The sequence below is a fragment of the Monodon monoceros genome, unplaced genomic scaffold (assembly GCF_005190385.1).
Source record: "Monodon monoceros isolate NGI ecotype Baffin Bay Population unplaced genomic scaffold, NGI_Narwhal_1 Super_Scaffold_4, whole genome shotgun sequence".
Lineage (NCBI taxonomy): Eukaryota > Metazoa > Chordata > Mammalia > Artiodactyla > Monodontidae > Monodon > Monodon monoceros.
In genome coordinates, this window is record NW_021703781.1 from 76,082,304 (window position 1) to 76,100,986 (window position 18,683).

Below are 18,683 nucleotides of genomic sequence, written 5' to 3' on the forward strand. Positions count from 1 at the left end.
TGCCTCGGTTGATTCCTCTCCGGGCTGGCACCATCCTCAGTACCTCGCTGCCTTCCTGGCAGGGGTCTGAGAGGGTTAATGAGTTAATGCTGAGAAAGAGCTTTCATGCCCCAATGGTAGTTATTGCTTCCCTTTGCTGGAACTCAGCAAGCAGGGAAGGATGAACAATTATGTTGTTTTCCTTCTCTTCCGTGAGATGTCCCTTTGATCCCAGAATAAGTTGGGAGAGTGCTGATGACCCCTCGCAGAAGCTGGAATAGGCAATACATTTATTGAAATGATACCGTAATATCAAGATACCCTGGTCTCTGCTATGCACGGTCCTCAAGCTTCTAAGCACGAAATGAACTTATTCTGTTTTCTGATATTTGCACGCCACAGAGCTCCCTGGGTAGGATGGGAAGTGCCCGTACCGGGAGAGCCATGCTGGGCAGGTAAGAGGGATGATGTGGACTGAGGTGGTCAGGGCGTAATGTGCTGGGTGCTGCGTGTGCTTTTAGAGCTTTCCCTCAAATCCCAAGAAGTTAGCACTTTTCCGAAGCTTTCTAAGCTTTAGGCCTCCCCTTGCACTTCACACTTTGCAGGGGCTGGGGGTTCACGTGTGTGTATTTAAGATGTCTGCTTGTATACAAAATTTAGTAAGAGCGGAAGCATAGAACGGATTGGTCAGCTACCTCGACATCTATTAAGCCCCAAACGAAGGAGTGTGGCCTTTCGGAAGACCTCCCTTTGAGCTCTGATGTTGCCCCCTCCTATCTGGGTGACCTTGGACAACTCACTCCGCCTTTCTGGCCCCGTTTTGTGGTCTGAAGGAGATTAAAAGCATCATGTGAAGTTCTAGAGACAGCTTAGTTAATTGGATCTAGTTAGGATACCATACTTTAAAATTCAGTAGAAATAGAATGAGCTTCCTATGTCCTTCTAGATGATTCTGTGCAAATCACTTATTTTGGTGTTTTTAGTGGCAGTTGACGTTTGAGAGTCACAGAAGTAGGGGCTGTTTGGTGAGATAATGAAGACTTTCCCACCACACCGTCCTTCTCCTCCTCTCTGGGAAGCGAGAGGGAAGAGGAGCTTTCCATGGGTTTCATTTGCCCACTAAAGTATGGGTCATGTTAAGTCAGTATGACTCTAGTGCAGGGATTCTCAGAATCTTCATGGTTGGTGACTGGGGCTGCCCCGTGTCTGTAGGATGTTTAGAGGTATCCCTGGCCTCCAGCCACTAGATGCCAGTAGTACCAATCCTTAAGTTGTGACAACCAAAAATGTTACTAGACTTTACCAAATGTCCTCCAGGGGGGCAAAAGTCTGCCCCCTCCCACAGCCCCTCGCGAAAGCCATGACCTCCCTCAGAAGGCCAGGGACTGCCGTGGGCCTTGTCCTCTGGTGGGTTATCATGATACATTTATTTGAGGCTTTTGGTTTAAAACTATGTGTGGAATGATGAAAAGGAAGTATAATGTAGCTAAGACATCTTGAGGAGATTGGCAAGCTGAAGCAGACAAAATTGTTATTTCAAAACAGTTTTAGCTTGGCTTGAATTTATTTTTACCAGAACAGAAGAAAAGGGTATCAGCTAAAGGTCACTCTGACAGGGATCTCTTCATTCTTCTGCCCCACTGTTTCCCGGTTTGTACTTTGTCCAGCGAAAAATCCTCCATGGAAACCGGGAGAAACTCGGCTCCTGTGCCTGGGAACTGGCGTCCCAGAGTTTTTCCACCGTGAGGAGCAGGGACTGGGAATTTTACTTCACCGCTGGCTGAGACGGCCAGGGGCCTCTGCAGGCCAGACTGTAAGAGGGAGGTTAAGGGGCGGGGTGAGCCCCAGGGGCTAGTCTGGGGTTGCGGTGGGAGGATAGAGGGGATGTTTTCTTTCAGGGTTGAGAATAGTAACAGCTGAAAGTGGGCCCTGCAGTGTGAAGGGCAAGAGAGGGACATGTGTGTCTCATTCTCTCTGGGGCTCCCAGTGTCAAGACTAGGCATGTAAGGTATACATGAACCTTTGTTGGGGAGCACGGGTTTGATCCCCGGTCAGGGAATTAAGATCCCACATGGTGTGGTCAAAAAACCCCACCACCACCAAAAAATGAAACAAATTTGTTGAATAAGTGAATGAGCCTTTTTGAGATGGACGAAGCCGGGGATTATCAGCTCAATGCCTGTGAAGGCCGGTAGGGTGCTAAGTGTGGGAGGGGGCTGGGCACCAGGCAGGAGAGAAAGGTGGGCTGCCCTGGACCAGGGCAGCTGCTGTTCTGTTACTATCACCTTGACAACAGATACTTACGACGTACAGGTGCTAGTCTAGCACTTCACTTGTATTGTTTCATTTAAACTTAATTCTAATCATCCAAAAAGTCAGAACGTCATGGAAGGTGAACCAAGTGAAGCCATGAAGTAAACATCCTGATGGATGGGCTTCTTTCACTTGGTCCTGAGCTCACACACTGCTCATTTTTGGACTCCTGCCCCATTCTCTTCCACGAGGAGTTAGTGCACAAAGGGCTGCCCCTCTTCCCATTGTTCCTTTACTGTTTCTCAGAATCCCTCGCCTGCTTTTCTCCACTTGGCAGGCTTGCTCCCACAATCAGGCTTTCTCACAATGTTCTACCTCTCTGGGTATGAGCCCTTCTGCCTCCACAAGCTCACAGGAGGCAAGGCCAACGTGAATGTTATGTTCCTGGGAAGGACTGAAATTGTGGATTTCCAATGTTAAAGCAATCAGTCTTTTATCGCTTGTCGTTCACATAGTTTAGTGACTCCTTGGCAAACAAAACCCGCACATCGTGACAGTGGTGGAGCTTTCCCTTGCTCGCAAGGGACATTTATTATGTCTTCTGAAATCTGAAAGGATTATTTTCAAATATCAAAAAAACATACACACAGCGGTACTTTTATAACTTGAAAATGTCCCAAGCCTTTAGGACAATCTAAATGTTCTTCTCTTAATATGTGAAAACGAGGTCTATTTTCAGTAGGAGGGGAGTATGTCATGTAAGAGATACTCAGCGGAATTGCCAAGTGCCTTCTTGAAGGTGAACGTGAACTTCCACTCAAGGCCACAGGAGGAATAGAGCTGGAATGAACCTTCTTTCATTATATTTTGGATGACTGCTTTCCATCTACTTTCTTCAGGAGAACCCATAAGTAGTGAACACTTGCATAGAGCTGTCAACGTGAACGATGAAGATTTGCTGCTTCGAATACTACAAGGAGGGTGAGAGAGCTCTGCCTTTTAAAAACTTAAATTTTTTTTTTTTTAATTCCCAGTAAGTGTTTAGAAGTGCATTCATGCAGCTTAACTTTATTTTCCTAAAATCGCCCACGGCTTTGAAACTGGCTCCAAAACTGATCTCAGGTAACTGGTGTGAGTGCAGCATGGCTCGTAAAGATGACCGTAGACAGCCCCATGTAAATGATATATTTTGTCATTATTTAATGAACAGTGAAAACAGATATGACGAGTCTGGGTGTCATATATTCTTCCCAGAAATAACTTATGACTCTTGCTTATATGCCGTAGCATTTAGGCAAGTTTTGCCCCTAAATGCCTGCGTCTAATTCCTGATGAAATTAAGGAATCACTAAATCAGCTGTTTCTAACTCAAAAGGCTGATAAAACCCTAGAGGGAAAATGTTGAATACAGTTGCCGCCAATGAGATACTTGAAGCTGTCTCCCAAATGAAAACAGGACAACGTTACGTAGATCGTTTTAGAATTGATAGTGTTGAGTGCCTTAGAAGACAAGTCATGTGTGAATTGAGGCTCTGTAAGTTGGAGAAGGTTCCCGAAAAACGCCACAGCTTCTAAGCTGCTGTTGAAGAGCTGGGCTTTCTTTCTTTCTTTCTTTTTTTTTTTTTGCGGTACACGGGCCTCTCAGTGTTGTGGCCTCTCCCGTTGTGGAGCACAGGCTCCGGACGCGCAGGCTCAGCGGCCATGGCTCACGGGCCCAGCCGCTCCTCGGCATGTGGGATCTTCCCAGACCCGGGCACGAAACCGCGTGCCCTGCATCGGCAGGCGGACTCTCAACCACTGCGCCACCAGGGAAGCCCGAAGAGCTGGGCTTTCTTCTTTGAGCAGCAATGCTTTATGCCCCGTGGGTGCAGTGGGGACCAGGCTGGTGTTGGCTGGAGCTGAGAGCCTGCAGTGAAGCCACTGTGTCCCCCGCTAGTTTAGAGGGGCCGTGCTCTTCATAGAGGATTTCAGCAGATTACGTAATGGTTATGAATTGAAGGAAGTGCCTATTTTAAGTGAAATTACAGCAATTTCCTCTTCTTTCCTTGTGAATTTGAATCCTTTAAAACATTAGGCAGGGCAGTCTAAGACAACAAAAACTTAATGGTGCAGAAGGAACTGGAATTTTCAGGAAAATGAACCATTTTAACCACCTGTGCCCTGAAAGAGAAGTCAGCTGTGAATCCACAGGGAGCCGTGTGGGCACGTTCATCTCTTTTTTTTCCCTCTGTGTTTTCCCCAAGCAACGTGAAGGTTGATGTTCCCAATAAGTTTGGCTTTACCGCTCTGATGGTCGCTGCCCAGAGAGGATACACCAGGTATGGTGCTTCCCTCTGCATCCCTTAGGGAGGGGTTGAGCCCCTCGCTCCTCCCAAAGGCTCCTCTCAGGACGGGGACGGGAGGGGAAGGGCCGTCGGTGGGGGAGGGGGGAACCCAGCTTCAGTTCTCTTTCCAAAATTGAGCCATGTAGGGGCTGAACAGAAGCTCAGCTGCTTTTATCATAAAGTCACACAACATGCAGGAGAGGGTATAAAAATGTATAATCATGTGATAAGGAAGAGAGGTAGCCATTTAAATCACATTTTGCAAGGTATTTTATATGTCCTGGGAAAACTGGTTATTAGAATGTGAATTTCTTTAAAAAAAAAAAAAAAAGGGGGAGGGATATTCATTCTACAAAACAAATTTCCCTGATAGGTTGTTCAGATATAATTTCCACTGACACAATCTATTTTCTCTACTCCTCACGGAGATACACATAAATATTAAGAGCTTATTTTTTCCAACATATTTATATTTAACTAAAATGCCATTTTTTCAAGAAGTAGAAATGGATTTTCATTAGATTCTACCATTTGAAAATGTATTTCCAATGGTCATTAAAATTAAAGTGAGAGTGAGTTAGTTTCATAGTCTAACTTGTTTCATGTGGTATAGTTTTTTGTTTTCAATGATTAATTCACGTAAAGGGTAAAAAACTGTTTGTTTTTTGGTGTGGAGAGGCAGTTTCTTGGTTTAGTAATGCCCTGTCTTTAAAGCCAGCTGCCTCTGAAGATGGAGAAGAGAGAGTTGCCAGGACAGGTCTTAAATATAGAGTCATTCATTTTTACTGGGTTATTGGGGGTTCCTATTCATCAAAGCTACTTACCCAGCGACTCTGAAATTTGTCTTGTTTAGGCTTGTGAAAATCCTCGTTTCTAACGGCACAGATGTGAATCTGCAGAACGGAAGTGGCAAAGACAGGTAGGTATGGAACATGCCCTAAACTGTTCCCATACTTGTGTTACTAGGCTTGGGTTTTTGATTTACCCAAATATTTTCTTGGTTTGTTTTTTTTTTGACAGTACTGAGAGGTGATAGGTCTCAAAGGAACGATGGCAGCTCAAAAACTGGCTTATTCACTTGTCCACTTATTCTTCCACTCAACAGGGTATTTGGGGGGATATCCATTATAATGCGTCTGCCTTCCCTAGCTTGAGCCCAGCAGACACTAAGCGCTCAGTAAGTGATAGTTACTGAAGCAGTTTTCTCCAGCCGTGTGCTGGGCATTTGGTTGTAAGTGCCTGTAGCACTTTGTACCTCCCTAAGGGCTCTCATTGCACGTCGCCTGACTCTGTTAACTAGAAGTCTTCGGTGTTTCCAAGGAAGCAAAAGGCATTCACAAAGATACAACCCAGTTACTTCCCTGAGGTGAAAGGGCTGAGTGCTTTGCAGGAGAAGTTTGTGGAAAGAACACGATACTTGGAAACTTGTTCTTACAACGATGAGAGAATGTTGTAGAAAGACCTAAAAATAATCACTAATCTAGTAATTAAGTTTAATTAATTCAAATCAACCAATATTTATTGAATGACTACCACATGCCAGGCTCTGTGCTTGGCACTTGGGTAGAACAGTGAATAAAATGCAAAGCCTTTGCTCAAGGAGCTTATAGTCACGTGATGTATGCCGATCAAAGGTTTATGCACTGCAAACTAGTATGTAAGGAGTAGCTACAAAACACTGATCAAATATGGTAGGCCACAAAGAGGACATCAATTTCTAAAATCAGAAAGCCTACCTACCACACTCTCTGGACATAGTGCAGCAATAGATTTTAGTAACATTGAAAAAATCACTTAAGTTTAAACAGTAATTTTTCAAATAACTCTTAGGTATTTTTGGAACTAAGCCATCAATTCAAGAAGTTTGAAAAAATAATAGTGCCATTTTAAAAAGAAAAAAGAAAAACTTCAGAGGTATGAAAGAGAAGAATTTTTAAAAAGTAGAAATTGATTATAAAATAAAGATTGTTGAGAAATGTAAGAGCTACCTCTTAAACCAAAGCTACACAATAAAATGGACCAATTTTGTACATCTCAGAGGAAAGAAAAAATTAGAAATCTGAAAGGATTCATAACACTATAGAGCAAATTTAAGCATGAAAAGAAAGTGGTACACTTGCATCTAAAATAGATTTGATTAAATCATTGAAATGGGTACTTTTTTAGAGAAAATTTAAACCATCAAAATCAACTCAAGAAGTAGAACATCCAAAATAGCCAATATCCATACAAGAAATTAGAAAATTTATTGAAAGATCACCTCCAAAATAGGCTCTGTGGTTGGTCTGTTCTACCAATGAGCTTGTTCAGATTTTCTAGGTACTGATAATAACCTTGAACTTTTCCACAGCAGAGAGGAAGCTGGAAAGCTACAGAGGATAACCTTATTGATAAAATCTGATAGAAAGAAAGCTATTTGTACATCTTTATGTGAAGACATTTATGTATCTCTTCCATCCTAGCTAAGGGATCATACAGGAGGGTAAGGATATCTAGATCAGGAAATTTCTTAATGCTTCCCATCAGTAGACTTGAAGGTGAAAAAAAGCCTGTGTGTGTGTAACTGGTCCTCTGTCTCTTTTTTTTATTTTAAAAATTTTTTCTTATAGCAATGACTTTTGAGGAGACGGGATCAATTATCTTAGAGGATGCCCTGTATTCTTGATCTGCTCAGTTGTCTCCTAGGTGTGAAGGAGGCATTTAACTTGTTCATTATTTCCAATAAAGTGAAAATTAGGTTTAAAGGCTTGATTGGATTCAGGTTAACACTTTTAGCAAGAGCACTTCAGAGCTGGTGTTGTGGCTTCAGTTTGCCTCTGTCAGGCCTGTGATGCAGGTTGCCCCCCAGTTGGTGATTCTACTTCTCATCCTTTGGTGAGCGTGTAACAGCTAAGTCTTTCCTTTGTAAAGATATAGCTTCCCATTGCAATTAGAAAATAATCTATGGGTTAGAAATTCAGTACAGTGTGAATATCCTGTTCTCCATTAAACTTTCATCCAAAAATTTTAGCATCTACTGTGATCCTTGCCTGAATCAATTATTTAATTGGGACTTGCCACAAAGTGATTTTCTAATTCCCTGATTCCTCCCATATTTATTAGCTGTGTAGTCTTCTGTTAACAAGAGCTTTCCCTCATCAACTGGGGATGGACTACATTGTATTCTATAAAGACAACATAAATATTTATTTAAGTACCAATATTTAGAGTAAGGAATTGGTTTAACAGTTATCTCTAATAGTGTCCAATGAGATTTTTTTCTTTTTCTTTTCTAAATATCATCATGGACTGGTAGATGTTTTTAAATCCAACATTTTACTCTATTACAGTGATTATTCATTTTTTGGAGGTATAATTCACATACCATAAAATTCATTCTGCTACAATGTACAATTCAGCGTTTAAAAATATATGAACAAAGTTGTGTAACCACCATCACTGTATAAATCCGGAAGATCTTCATCAACACAGAAAGAAGCCCTATATTCACTAGCAGTCACTTACCATCTCCTCCTTCCAGCTTCAGCAACCGCTAACCTGCTAGTTCTGTCTGTATGGATTTGTCTATTCTGGACATTTCATATAAATGAAATCATACTATGTGGCCTTTTGCATCTGGCTTTCATCTAGCGTAATGTTTTAAGGTTCATCTACATTGTAGCATATATCAGTACTTCGCTTCCTTTTTACGGCCAAATTATATTCCATTGTATGGATATACCGCAGTGTGTCTATTCGTCAGTCTATAGACACATACATTGTATGTGAATAATTTTCATGGCTTTTCCACCCAAATTAGGATTTCTCTCTTAGGTTTAAGCCAGGGAGGGTAAATGTAGACCTGAGTGTGGAGACCCCACTTATAGCCAAATGCTTCTCCTGCTGTGTGTTGCAGTCTAATGCTTGCGTGCTACGCAGGACACCTGGATGTTGTGAAATACCTCCGAAGACACGGTGCTTCCTGGGACACTAGAGACCTAGGAGGCTGTACAGCTCTGCACTGGGCTGCAGATGGAGGCCACTGCAATGTGATTGAGTGGATGATAAAGGACGGCTGTGAGGTACGGATTGTCCTTGTTAACTACACACGTAGAGTTAAGAACCTAAATGCTGTTCCATAGGGTTTAGGACAAGCAGGGCCTCAGGTGGATGTCTTTTGATTAGTTGAACCTAGAAATGCTGGAGAAAGTTCTCTGACTTATGAGCAAGAAAGTTCCTGAAGCCTTGGGAGAAAAGATGGTCACAGAATTGTTATGATAGTGAGGCTTCAGATTGTCATGGAGGTTCACCGCGTGTGGGGGGAAAAGAAACAGTGCTGGATCCAGAGCCGGACCTGATGCTTCTTCTACTTTGTTGATTCCTTTGTTCATTCCCTATGCCAACAAAGCTTGATGGTGCCTCTACAACACGCCAACGCCAGATACTGTCAAAGGTGCTGGATGCACCAAGATGTTCAGAACTCTTATAGCCATACTGCTGCTTATTGCTTTTAGAATTAGATTATTTTTATTCTTGGGTTTGCTTTAAAGATTAGTCATTAAAAAAAACTTCCGAAGAGCAAACACTGTATCAAGAATAGAGCATTCCAGGGGCTTCCCTGGTGGCGCAGTGGTTGAGAGTCCGCCTGCCGATACAGGGGACACGGGTTCGTGCCCCGGTCCGGGAAGATCCCACATGCCCCGTAGCGGCTGGGCCCGTGAGCCATGGCCGCTGAGCCTGCGCGTCCGGAGCCTGTGCTCTGCGGTGGGAGAGGCCACAACAGTGAGAGGCCCGCGTACCGCAAAAAAAAGAATAGAGCATATTCCAGGTCTCGTGTCTTTGCTTTGAAGCAGGCATGTTGGTTTGCTTCTGGTTTCACGTTATCAGAAAGCACAAATTCTACTTGGCAAATGGAAGTAGAGTTGTTTGGACTCTTCTAAAGATATTTGAAGATGGGCAAATAGAATTAGCTCCATTAGGGTAATTGCTGCTAACTTTGAAAACTTTAGAAGATTTCGAAGAAGTTAAATAAAAATTTCAGGGCATGGAAATAAGGAATGATGAACAAAATTCTCTCCTAATTGTGATTGCCAGATGGTGTAGACTACTGAGAAGTTAAACTGATGACCTGGAAAATAAACTCGAATGGAGAAGAGTTATGTCTCCCGGAAGATGTCTGTAGATTTGTCCTAGTTTGTCTCTGAAGTGGAATTGAGCAAAAGCAAGGCTTAAGTTGTGGGATCTCACTGGTTCCTGCTGCTGCTTTGAGAGGGCTGAGAAGAGGGCCCCTTGGAGGAAGAACCTCAATCAAGATAAATCCCTTTTATTACATTTCTTGTTTTGTTTTAGACACACGCACAAAAGGTCAGAGGTATCAGCCTTCGTGCCTTGGTGGTTAGGGCCCACACCTGCCTTGGGTGGTGGTGACAGCCACATTCCTCTTGTTTGGTTTATGATGAATTCTGCTCATGCTTTGGACCCAGTAAAAGTCTGTAGCTGAAAATGAAGTTTGACCTGTGCTGAAAGAAGGGCAGGTCTCTGCCATCAACATGTAATACTGGAATTTTGGAAGTGTCGTCTCTCTGGGCTTTAGTTGTGGACACACTCATTTGGGGTGAATTCCATCTTTTTCTGTAGCACTGGAACTCCATAAATGTGTCCACAAAAGGTTTCTGTGTGGCTGGTAGATGATATCAACACGAGTCCCTCTCTGTTCTTGGCAGGTGGTTGATCCGATGCTTCGGAAGACAGTGGGTTGGATCTGGGAGCAAAGTAGGGCATTGTCACCCTCTTCTCGAATCGAATGATCTATACTGAGAGCGAGTTATTTGCATGGGGAACCATTTCTACATTTAAAGAGCCATGTGACCTCAGGGAAGGTATTCGACCTCTGTGAGATTTGGTTTAAACATTTGTAAATCAGGAATAAAAATAGCTACCCCTGTTTAACCCTCAGGACCAAAGAGAAAATGTGTGTGGAAGCGCATTGGAAATGCATAAAGTACCTTGTAGTACGAGGTGGTTATTTTATTATTATTTAAATATAATGGAGCTTGCTGCCCAAAGGTTATTTGCAAGAGGAAGAGCTGCACATCTTAACGGTGTTGCAGTGGCTAATCTCATACACACAAATCACCTGCAAGGTCCTAAGGCCCTACTGGCAGTTCCTTGTTTGTTATTCCGGTCTGATGCTTCATACTAAAGCTGCAGAGAGCTCTGAGTAATTCTTCTGTAAGTAATTCTTCTAAATTAGACCTGTGTGTGCGTCCATGCGTCTGTCTGTGCACACGTGTATATGTCTACTTCGGTACCACTCTTCACGGATGGATGAGGTCCTTGTTGGGATTGGAGGAGGCAGTATCTACATTTCATTATTCTAGAATATGTCTTAAAAAGCCTGAAACTGAAGGATCTTAATGTCGGGCAGATTATTAGAAATAGCCCATCTTACTACCAGGCAAACTACATTTTGGACGAGGCATTAGTTGGCTGACTTTTCAGACTGGGTTTCATGTAAGAGATCTGGTTGCTTTGTATTTACTCCGGCTGTAGTTCTCCTGCTTAAAATTAATACCTATTGGTAAGTATCAGGGTGGGCGTTTATATTACTGTCTTGTTCCAGAAGGGATTTAAAGCCGCTTACAAAGACGCTTAAAAGTAAGCAGCAGACACCCTTTAAAAACCAGACGAGGAAAGTTAGGCACGAGAAAATAAGGCAGGGCTCACATGGGGCCAAGGAGGAGGTGATTACATTTCATTTTTCTGTTCCATTTTTTTCCATTTGAACAAAATGTAAATGAAGATGCCAGTGGGTGGGGAGGGGCCTCCTGGGGCCTCTCAGCACCCTCTAAAGTGGTCCAAACACAGCTGCTCACTGTGTAAATGTGAATTGAAATCACGGTCCAGTCAACTCTCACCAGGTCTAGAAAGACTGCTATCTAAATTGTGGGGGAATTTGGGCAAGTAGACATTTCTTTATAAGTTTCTGATGAGTGATTTTCAGGAAAAGAAAGTGGGCTAAGAGCCACTCTCCCTGTGGCTCTCCAGGTGGACACCACGGACGTTGGCTCGGGGTGGACCCCGCTCATGAGAGTCTCTGCGGTCTCGGGGAACCAGGAGGTCGCCTCTCTGCTGATTGATGCGGGTGCGGATGTGAACATGAAAGACAAAGACGGGAAGACCCCTCTCATGGTACGCCTTGCTACACACAGCAGCCTGGCTTGACAGGTGGAATTAAGGTCAGAGCTGGCCCTAAAACAGATATTCTTGAGAGTGCAGCCACGTACGAGCACTGGGGGGCTTCCCTGGTGGCGCAGTGGTTTAGAGTCCACCTGCCGATGCAGGGGACACGGGTTCGTGGCCCGGTTCTGGGAAGATCCCACATGCCGCGGAGCCGCTAGGCCCGTGAGCCATGGCCGCTGAGCCTGCGCGTCTGGAACCTGTGCTCCTCTACGGGAGAGGCCACAACAGTGAGAGGCCCGCGTACCGCAAAAAAAAAAAAAAAAAAGCACTGGGTTTTGGTTGCGTGTGTATTCCCTATCGGCCTGTGAATTAAGATATGGCGATGTCACCATAGCATTTTTTGGGGGGTGGGGGGGGTCACTCTAGTATTTTTGTTGTCTTTTGACAACATTCTTGAAGGATTACAAACCCCAGTCCCTGGGGCCATTTTAGGATCAAAACAAAGAAGTGCTGTTCTCTGTCCTGGTTTGGCCTAGGACTTGTCAGGTCATCCCACATGGAGAAAAGCAGATTTCCTTTCCTCTTCCCTTGCAGCTGCCATGGCGGTGCAGCGAGGTCCACGCACCCGTCCTGCAAAGCCACAGCGGCCCCAGACAGCTCTGACTCTTGAGTGTGCTGCTGGTGGGTGTCCTGGACCTGTCCCACCAGTCACCCGCTTCCGCTCACCCCCACTGTTTGTTTCCTAGGTGGCCGTGCTGAATAACCATGAAGAATTAGTCCAGTTACTTCTTGACAAAGGGGCAGACGCAAGTGTGAAAAATGAGGTATGTAACTCCATCTCCATCTAAGGATTTTTTCCTGGTGAGGAGGAGAGAACATAGATACAAAAGAATTTTTCTTGTTTTCTCTTCCAGTTTGGCAAAGGTGTCCTAGAAATGGCCAGAGTTTTTGACAGAAAGGTTGGGATGTTCTTTCTGCCCTTTGAGGCTCATTTTGCAGCACTTAAAAAAAAAAACACAAAAAAACCCTAACCTTGGATTACATGCACCTGTTTTTGTTTATCTAGAATGTAGTCTCCTTATTAGAAGAAATGAAAAAAAAGCAAATGCCAAAGAAGTCATCTATTCGCTGACCGGGGCACCTCTTACCTCCCTCCGAAAGCCAAGTGAAACGAAGCAGAACGGGACTTGAACGAGAGAGATGAAATTCTGCACCTTTGAGGGCTATACATTTGATTAATTATTTGGTGAAGATTCACAGTACTTTTGTAACATACAACTGTTCTCACTGTGAAATACATCCTTTTACCTCAGTGTGCGTGGTGGTGATGTCATCATCCGGCGTCTGTAGAACGGGGATATTTTCTTGTGCTCGGGCCTTTTGGAGTTAGACGTGAAGCAAAATATTTATGTCCCGGAGCTGCACAAACATACACGGGCCTCCCACTTCCCGCTCCTGCCCTCCAAGCTGTCCTCCGAGCCACTCCAGGACCCGATGGAAATTCCTTCTCCCATGTGTTTTTAATTATGTCCTTCCTTCCCAACCTAAGGCCTTCCAGGCCGTGTGGTCAGGCTGGTGCGCCCTCCTGAGAGACGCTCCTCCTGAAAGCCCAGGAGGCCACGTGAAGAGTTTTCCACTCAGCCATTGGCCTCACATCAAAGCACAAGATGCATATTTCAAGACTCCGATTCTGCTCCATTAGAGCAGTCCTTTTAGAACAGACCTGTCTGAGGATGTGTTTGTGTACACTCAGGCCCTGACAATGAAAGAGCCGGCCTGCTGGCCTGTTGACAACTTTGCCAAAGAGGAGTATATTATTACATCGAGTCCTCAGAGCAGAAAGGGTTTTGATGCTGATCACTCAGTTCTAAGACAAGTAGGACTGAACAGGTCTGCTGGTTGGGAGCTCAGACACAAACGTGTTCGAGCTTTAGTTTGGCAGACACACTTAAAAATCAGCACAGAGGGGAGCGAGCTGACCACATGCATTTCGCGTCTCCAGAGACAAGCTGGTTAGCTTGACCCCAGGAGAAGACCAGCTACAGAGGTCTGCCTGGGACTGGAATTTTCTCTGCAGGGAAAGAGCAATTAAAAGGTTATTAACGTGCCAGAGCTCTGGGGGAAGGGCATAGAGAAGAAACACACAATCAGTTTTTTGATGTTGGCAATTCTCAGCTTTATTCCATACAGCTTATAGACTGTCCACCTTAGGAACTGGATCTGTGGATCATATGCAGTTCTCTCCTTAGATATTTCACTAGCGTTTTACCTTTCGTACAAATGCTTATTCCTTTAGATTTGTTGGAATAGATTTAAAAAATCTCTCTAGGGCTTCCCTGGTGGTGCAGTGGTTGAGAGTCTGCCTGCCGATGCAGGGGACATGGGTTCGTGCCCCGGTCCGGGAAGATCCCACATGCTGCGGAGTGGCTGGGCCCGTGAGCCATGGCCACTGAGCCTGCGCGTCTGGAGCCTGTGCTCCGCAACGGGAGAGGTCACAACAGTGAGACGCCTGCGTACCGCAAAAAAAAAAAAAAAAAAAAAAATCTCTAAAAATCAGAGCATCGTCACGACGTTCCAAGGCTCCTTTTCCCCCCACCGTGTAATGGGGCTGACTTTGGTCAATGAAACGTGAGTGGAAGTGGCTCCTGTCCCTCCAAGAGGAAGCTTTAAGAATCCCCAGGTCCCTCTTGCCTCTGCCACAAGACAGCCGTGATTTGGATGGTGGCCGCTCCATCAGCCCAGGGTCCTGAGACAAGAGCGAGAGCTCACCCAGAATGGACATGACATGTGAGTGAGAAATAGCCCTTTCATGTCCTAAGTCACTGAAATTTAAGAGTGGCTTGTCATCGCAGTGTAACTTAGCCAAACGTGACCGCTTGTAAGGTCCTAGCTTGTATCTGTGAATTTAATTTTCCACTGAAGCACCTCTCAAGTCCTTTGGTTTCCAGTCTTATTTTATTCAGACTTTAAATTTTTATCTATCTACCTACCTTTCTACCTATCTATCTATATTCGGACTTTTTAAAATTCAGGAATGGATATTGAATTTTATCAAATGTCTTTTGTAGCATCTCTGGTTATCATGATATGGCCTATTTCCCTACAAGCTATTAACCTGCTGACTTGGACTACTCGATGTTTAAATATTGAACCATCCTTATAGTCCTGGATGACCTCATCGGGTTACAGTGGGCTGCTGAGTTCTATACGCTCAGGCGCTATGTGTGTTTGCTTTTTAATATTTTTCCTTAATAAGATTAGATGGTGGTTTATCTTGTGTTTTTAATTTTCCCAAGGAAGCAACCCATGCTTTTATTAGCTTCATTTTTCCCAAGTAATTTATACTTTTTATGTCTGAATCGGAATTCCCTCTGGATTGGAATCTCTCGGGAAAGGGCATGAGCAATGGATTGTCACAAGCATCCCAGGTGAGTGCTTCTAATTCAAGGAGTCTGAGAAACATGGCTGTAGTGTGTTATCACAAGTGGTTTCATTTGCTATTTGCTAGATAACGTGCTATTCAGCTTTGACTCGAGTCATTGCATTTCTAGGGCACAGATTGTTTTTCTACTTTTAGTGCATTTTATATATTTTTATATATATATATATATGTGTATATATATATATATATATAATCAACTGAGCTACGTTATTAACTATGAGGTCTTCTATGTACTTATTTTTTGCCTGCTTGGTTTGTCATGGGTAGAGGGTGGTAAGAATAAGGACACTTGTTACCATTCTGTAAATCTATTTTTCTCGGTATTCACTGCAGTTCTTTATGAAATTGGATGCTAGTTAAAAAAAAATTTGTAATGCATTCCCATTGCAATTAGATTTTTATTCTGGATATGCCTGATGTAAATGTTTCTAATCCTGCTTGCTTTCTTTTTGAGTTTCTCTCATCTATAAATGAGGTGAGTTTTAAAAATTTATTTGATAGGTTATGTATCACATCATTCAAAAAAGTATTAGGTTCCCCCCCGCCCCCCCGCCCCACAGCGTGTGTGAAAAGGCATAAAGGCAACTTCTTCCATCCTTGTCCCATCACCTGACTGGCTCATGTGGACTGCAGCATGCATTCCCCGACCCTCCAGCTCACCATCCTTCTTAGTTTCTTATGCATCTATAAATGAATGAGAATATAGATACATTTTTCTACACGAGAGTTCCCCCTCCCCCATTTTGGTAACATGCTCAGTCATGAATGAGACACATCTTTATATTAACCTGTATACCATTTATTGGATATAATATGCATAACATTGACTTTTTTCTATGGAAAAGCAGGTTGTGTTACCTGTAGACCCCCAATATGAGAAATGTGTACAAAGGTAACAGACTGTAACATAAAAAGGTATGTGAAAAAAATTAGCAAACCAAAGCATGATAAATGGATGAAGCACTATAAAAATGAATGTACTGGTTTAGTAGCTGTAACTTTGTACTGTGCTGAATAGCCTGTAGCCAAGTTTTACAGAGTTATACTTATGTGCCACACATTCAAACAATGCACCTTCCTTAAAACCTCCCCGCTTCACCTGATAGACGGTGCAAGAGCGCAGTGAGCTCTGATGCTACTTGTCCTGCTTGGACTCTTAGAGGGTTTTCTCTTTCTAGTTTGATATATTTTTTCTATCACTGTCCTTCCTACTTACGTACTTGCTTATATAGGCCATGAACATAGACATCATTCCACTTCTTTGTAAAACTAAAATGATCGCATGAGATTTATCCTTTTTTTTCTGGATTTACAGTGTGCTAAATTGAGAACTAAAAAATTATCTTATGGAAGGAGAATCACAGGGAGAATACAGGACATGTTTTTTGGAGATGATATGGAAATATCAGGGTTGGTTACAGAGGATTGAACCTGGAAGGGCCAAATCACATTGAGAATTCCTTTAACTGTGTGTTAAATCTTATGGCTGTCACAATCCATTATTGAATATTATGACAATTTTATATGCAGTGTTTCTTCTCCTAATTTTTCTCATATAGAACAGGCTCTTCTTAATGGCTGGATTCTAAGCCACCACTGCTGTCCCAAAAGTAAAGAGGGGGTTTTCTTTAAGACAGGCAGGGAAACGGTTTATTCATGTGCAGGTAAATGGCTTCTGGAAGCATCACTGCACAGAAATGGTTCTCAGCCTGGGGCTCACGAATCTTCCTTAGCTTGTTGTTACTGGTATGACTATCAGAGTTTTCAAATAGGTTTAAAAGAAAGAGGTGTCAGTGGGAACTGTAGAGTGAGTCGAGAGAATTTTGTAATTGGAGGTGAACTGATTTTCTATGGCCAACTCCCCCTTCTAATAGATAGAAGTCTTTAGCATCCCTCCTGGGGGAGGGACGCTGCTGGATTCCAGGCTGGTGGGGGAGCTGGCAGCGCTGCTCCAAGCTGCAGTGCTGGAGGAGGCTGGGCTTTGGGTGTCCGATGGGTGGACTTGTGGGGCAGCCACCACTTTGGCTGACCTGAAGTAGCTAAAAACGCCGAGATCTGTCAGAGATGGGAGAGGCCTCGGTGCTGGGTTGGGCCTGGGGAAGGAACTTGTGTCTGGGTGATAAGAAGTGACCAAGAGACGTATTAGCCTAGGCTGCCTGTGTCCAGATGCGTTCATGGCCTGCTCGTGAGTTGTGGGAAGGAGAAGAGATGGCAGCTGGCAGCCAGCCATCGTGCGGGGGACGCACAGCCTGAGTCACCCCCGGGGGTCAGCATTGGCACCGGCAGACTTCCGGGTGTAACGTTTATCTGGGTTACTTGTGTCTGGTTGGGGTCAGTCTGATAACAGTGAGGAAGGATCTCCAGACCGAGTCAGCCCTAGGCTTCCTGCTAGGGAACACCTGGGGAGCCCTCCAGAGCCAACGTTTTAAGTGAAATAAGCCTCATGCTGAAAGCCTGCGAAGGGTCAGGTTGCTGCCCAGGCATCGTGCCCTCTTGGGTGTCGGGGTGTCAATGGCTCAGAGTGCTTTGTAAACAGCAGTGGAGAGATGGCAGGGAGATGCTTGAGAATTCCCGCCGGGCCAGCACCAGGCTCTGTTTAGCACCATGGAGATCACAGGCTCCTAAGCACCGTCTGCCCCAGGGCAGAGTTGGAGCTGCTCTTCTCTTAGGGGTTACACTGATGTGTTGTACTGATTTGCCGGAACAGTGGACTCTGGTTTCAGGCTGAGAATTCCTAATAAAGTTAAGAAGGTGTAAAAATGTCCCCTTTGAGACTAGTCAGGAGTATTTATTCTCATGTAGTTTAATTTGTTGCTCTTGTGGTTTTTTGTGATGTCATCCCACATGTGTAAGCTGGAAAAATCCACACTGGGAAGTGTAATCTCTATATGAATATTTTGACAATGGAAAATGTTATGTATTGTTTCTCTTGGTTGCTACACATCTGATTCCATGTGTCAGGAAAACAAACTGTTACACAAAATTTCAGGCGATAAATTTTTCAGTAGGATGCCTGGAAGATTAGCCATCTACTTCCCAGTAAAGTGGGGTCATATAACCTACAACAACTCTCAAAAGATGGAGGAAGGAAAGTGACTACCCTTAGGGCCTGCTCTGTATCGAGGCATGCTGACTTTCTCAGCGAGGGCCTTCTAAGCCCCCGTCAACTCTGTTATTCCTGCCTATACAATTAAAAAAATATTAAAAATAGACTGCCATTGAAATATAAGCATTAACTTTTGTTTCTATCATCTATGAGGATATAAGAAGGGGGAGGAATAGCTCCCCCCCCCCGAAACAACCTGGTTATTAGTTACTTTCCTAAGTTATATTAAAATAAAAGTTATTGTTTAATATGCTTCATTTGATAAATATTGCATTTGGAAGTATTGTTCCTCTAATAATATTATCTGTGTATTGTAAGGGGATATTAGGTTTAACTATGTTCTTTTCCAGAAATAAATTGCGTGGCTCTAGAGAAGCACTTAGTACTGTAGAGAGATGAGACAGAAGCACTTAGTACT

General features: G+C 43.7%; 1 protein-coding gene across 2 annotated transcripts in view; it reads left to right on the forward strand.

The window, feature by feature from the left end:
* The window catches only part of FANK1 (fibronectin type III and ankyrin repeat domains 1), a 114,345-nt gene extending 101,098 nt beyond the window's left edge, over positions 1–13,247 (forward strand). Inside the window, exons 4-11 of one of the 2 annotated variants that reach the window (XM_029245650.1) lie at positions 3,132–3,213; positions 4,476–4,550; positions 5,410–5,475; positions 8,452–8,617; positions 11,583–11,726; positions 12,464–12,541; positions 12,632–12,676; positions 12,784–13,027. In XM_029245650.1, coding sequence (XP_029101483.1) covers positions 3,132–3,213; positions 4,476–4,550; positions 5,410–5,475; positions 8,452–8,617; positions 11,583–11,726; positions 12,464–12,541; positions 12,632–12,676; positions 12,784–12,849 — 722 coding nt within the window. In that variant the 3' untranslated portion in view covers positions 12,850–13,027. Of the gene's footprint in view, positions 1–3,131; positions 3,214–4,475; positions 4,551–5,409; positions 5,476–8,451; positions 8,618–11,582; positions 11,727–12,463; positions 12,542–12,631 lie in introns of both variants that reach the window. The other variant, XM_029245649.1, reaches the window with a different exon arrangement.
* The last annotated feature ends 5,436 nt before the right edge of the window (positions 13,248–18,683 follow it).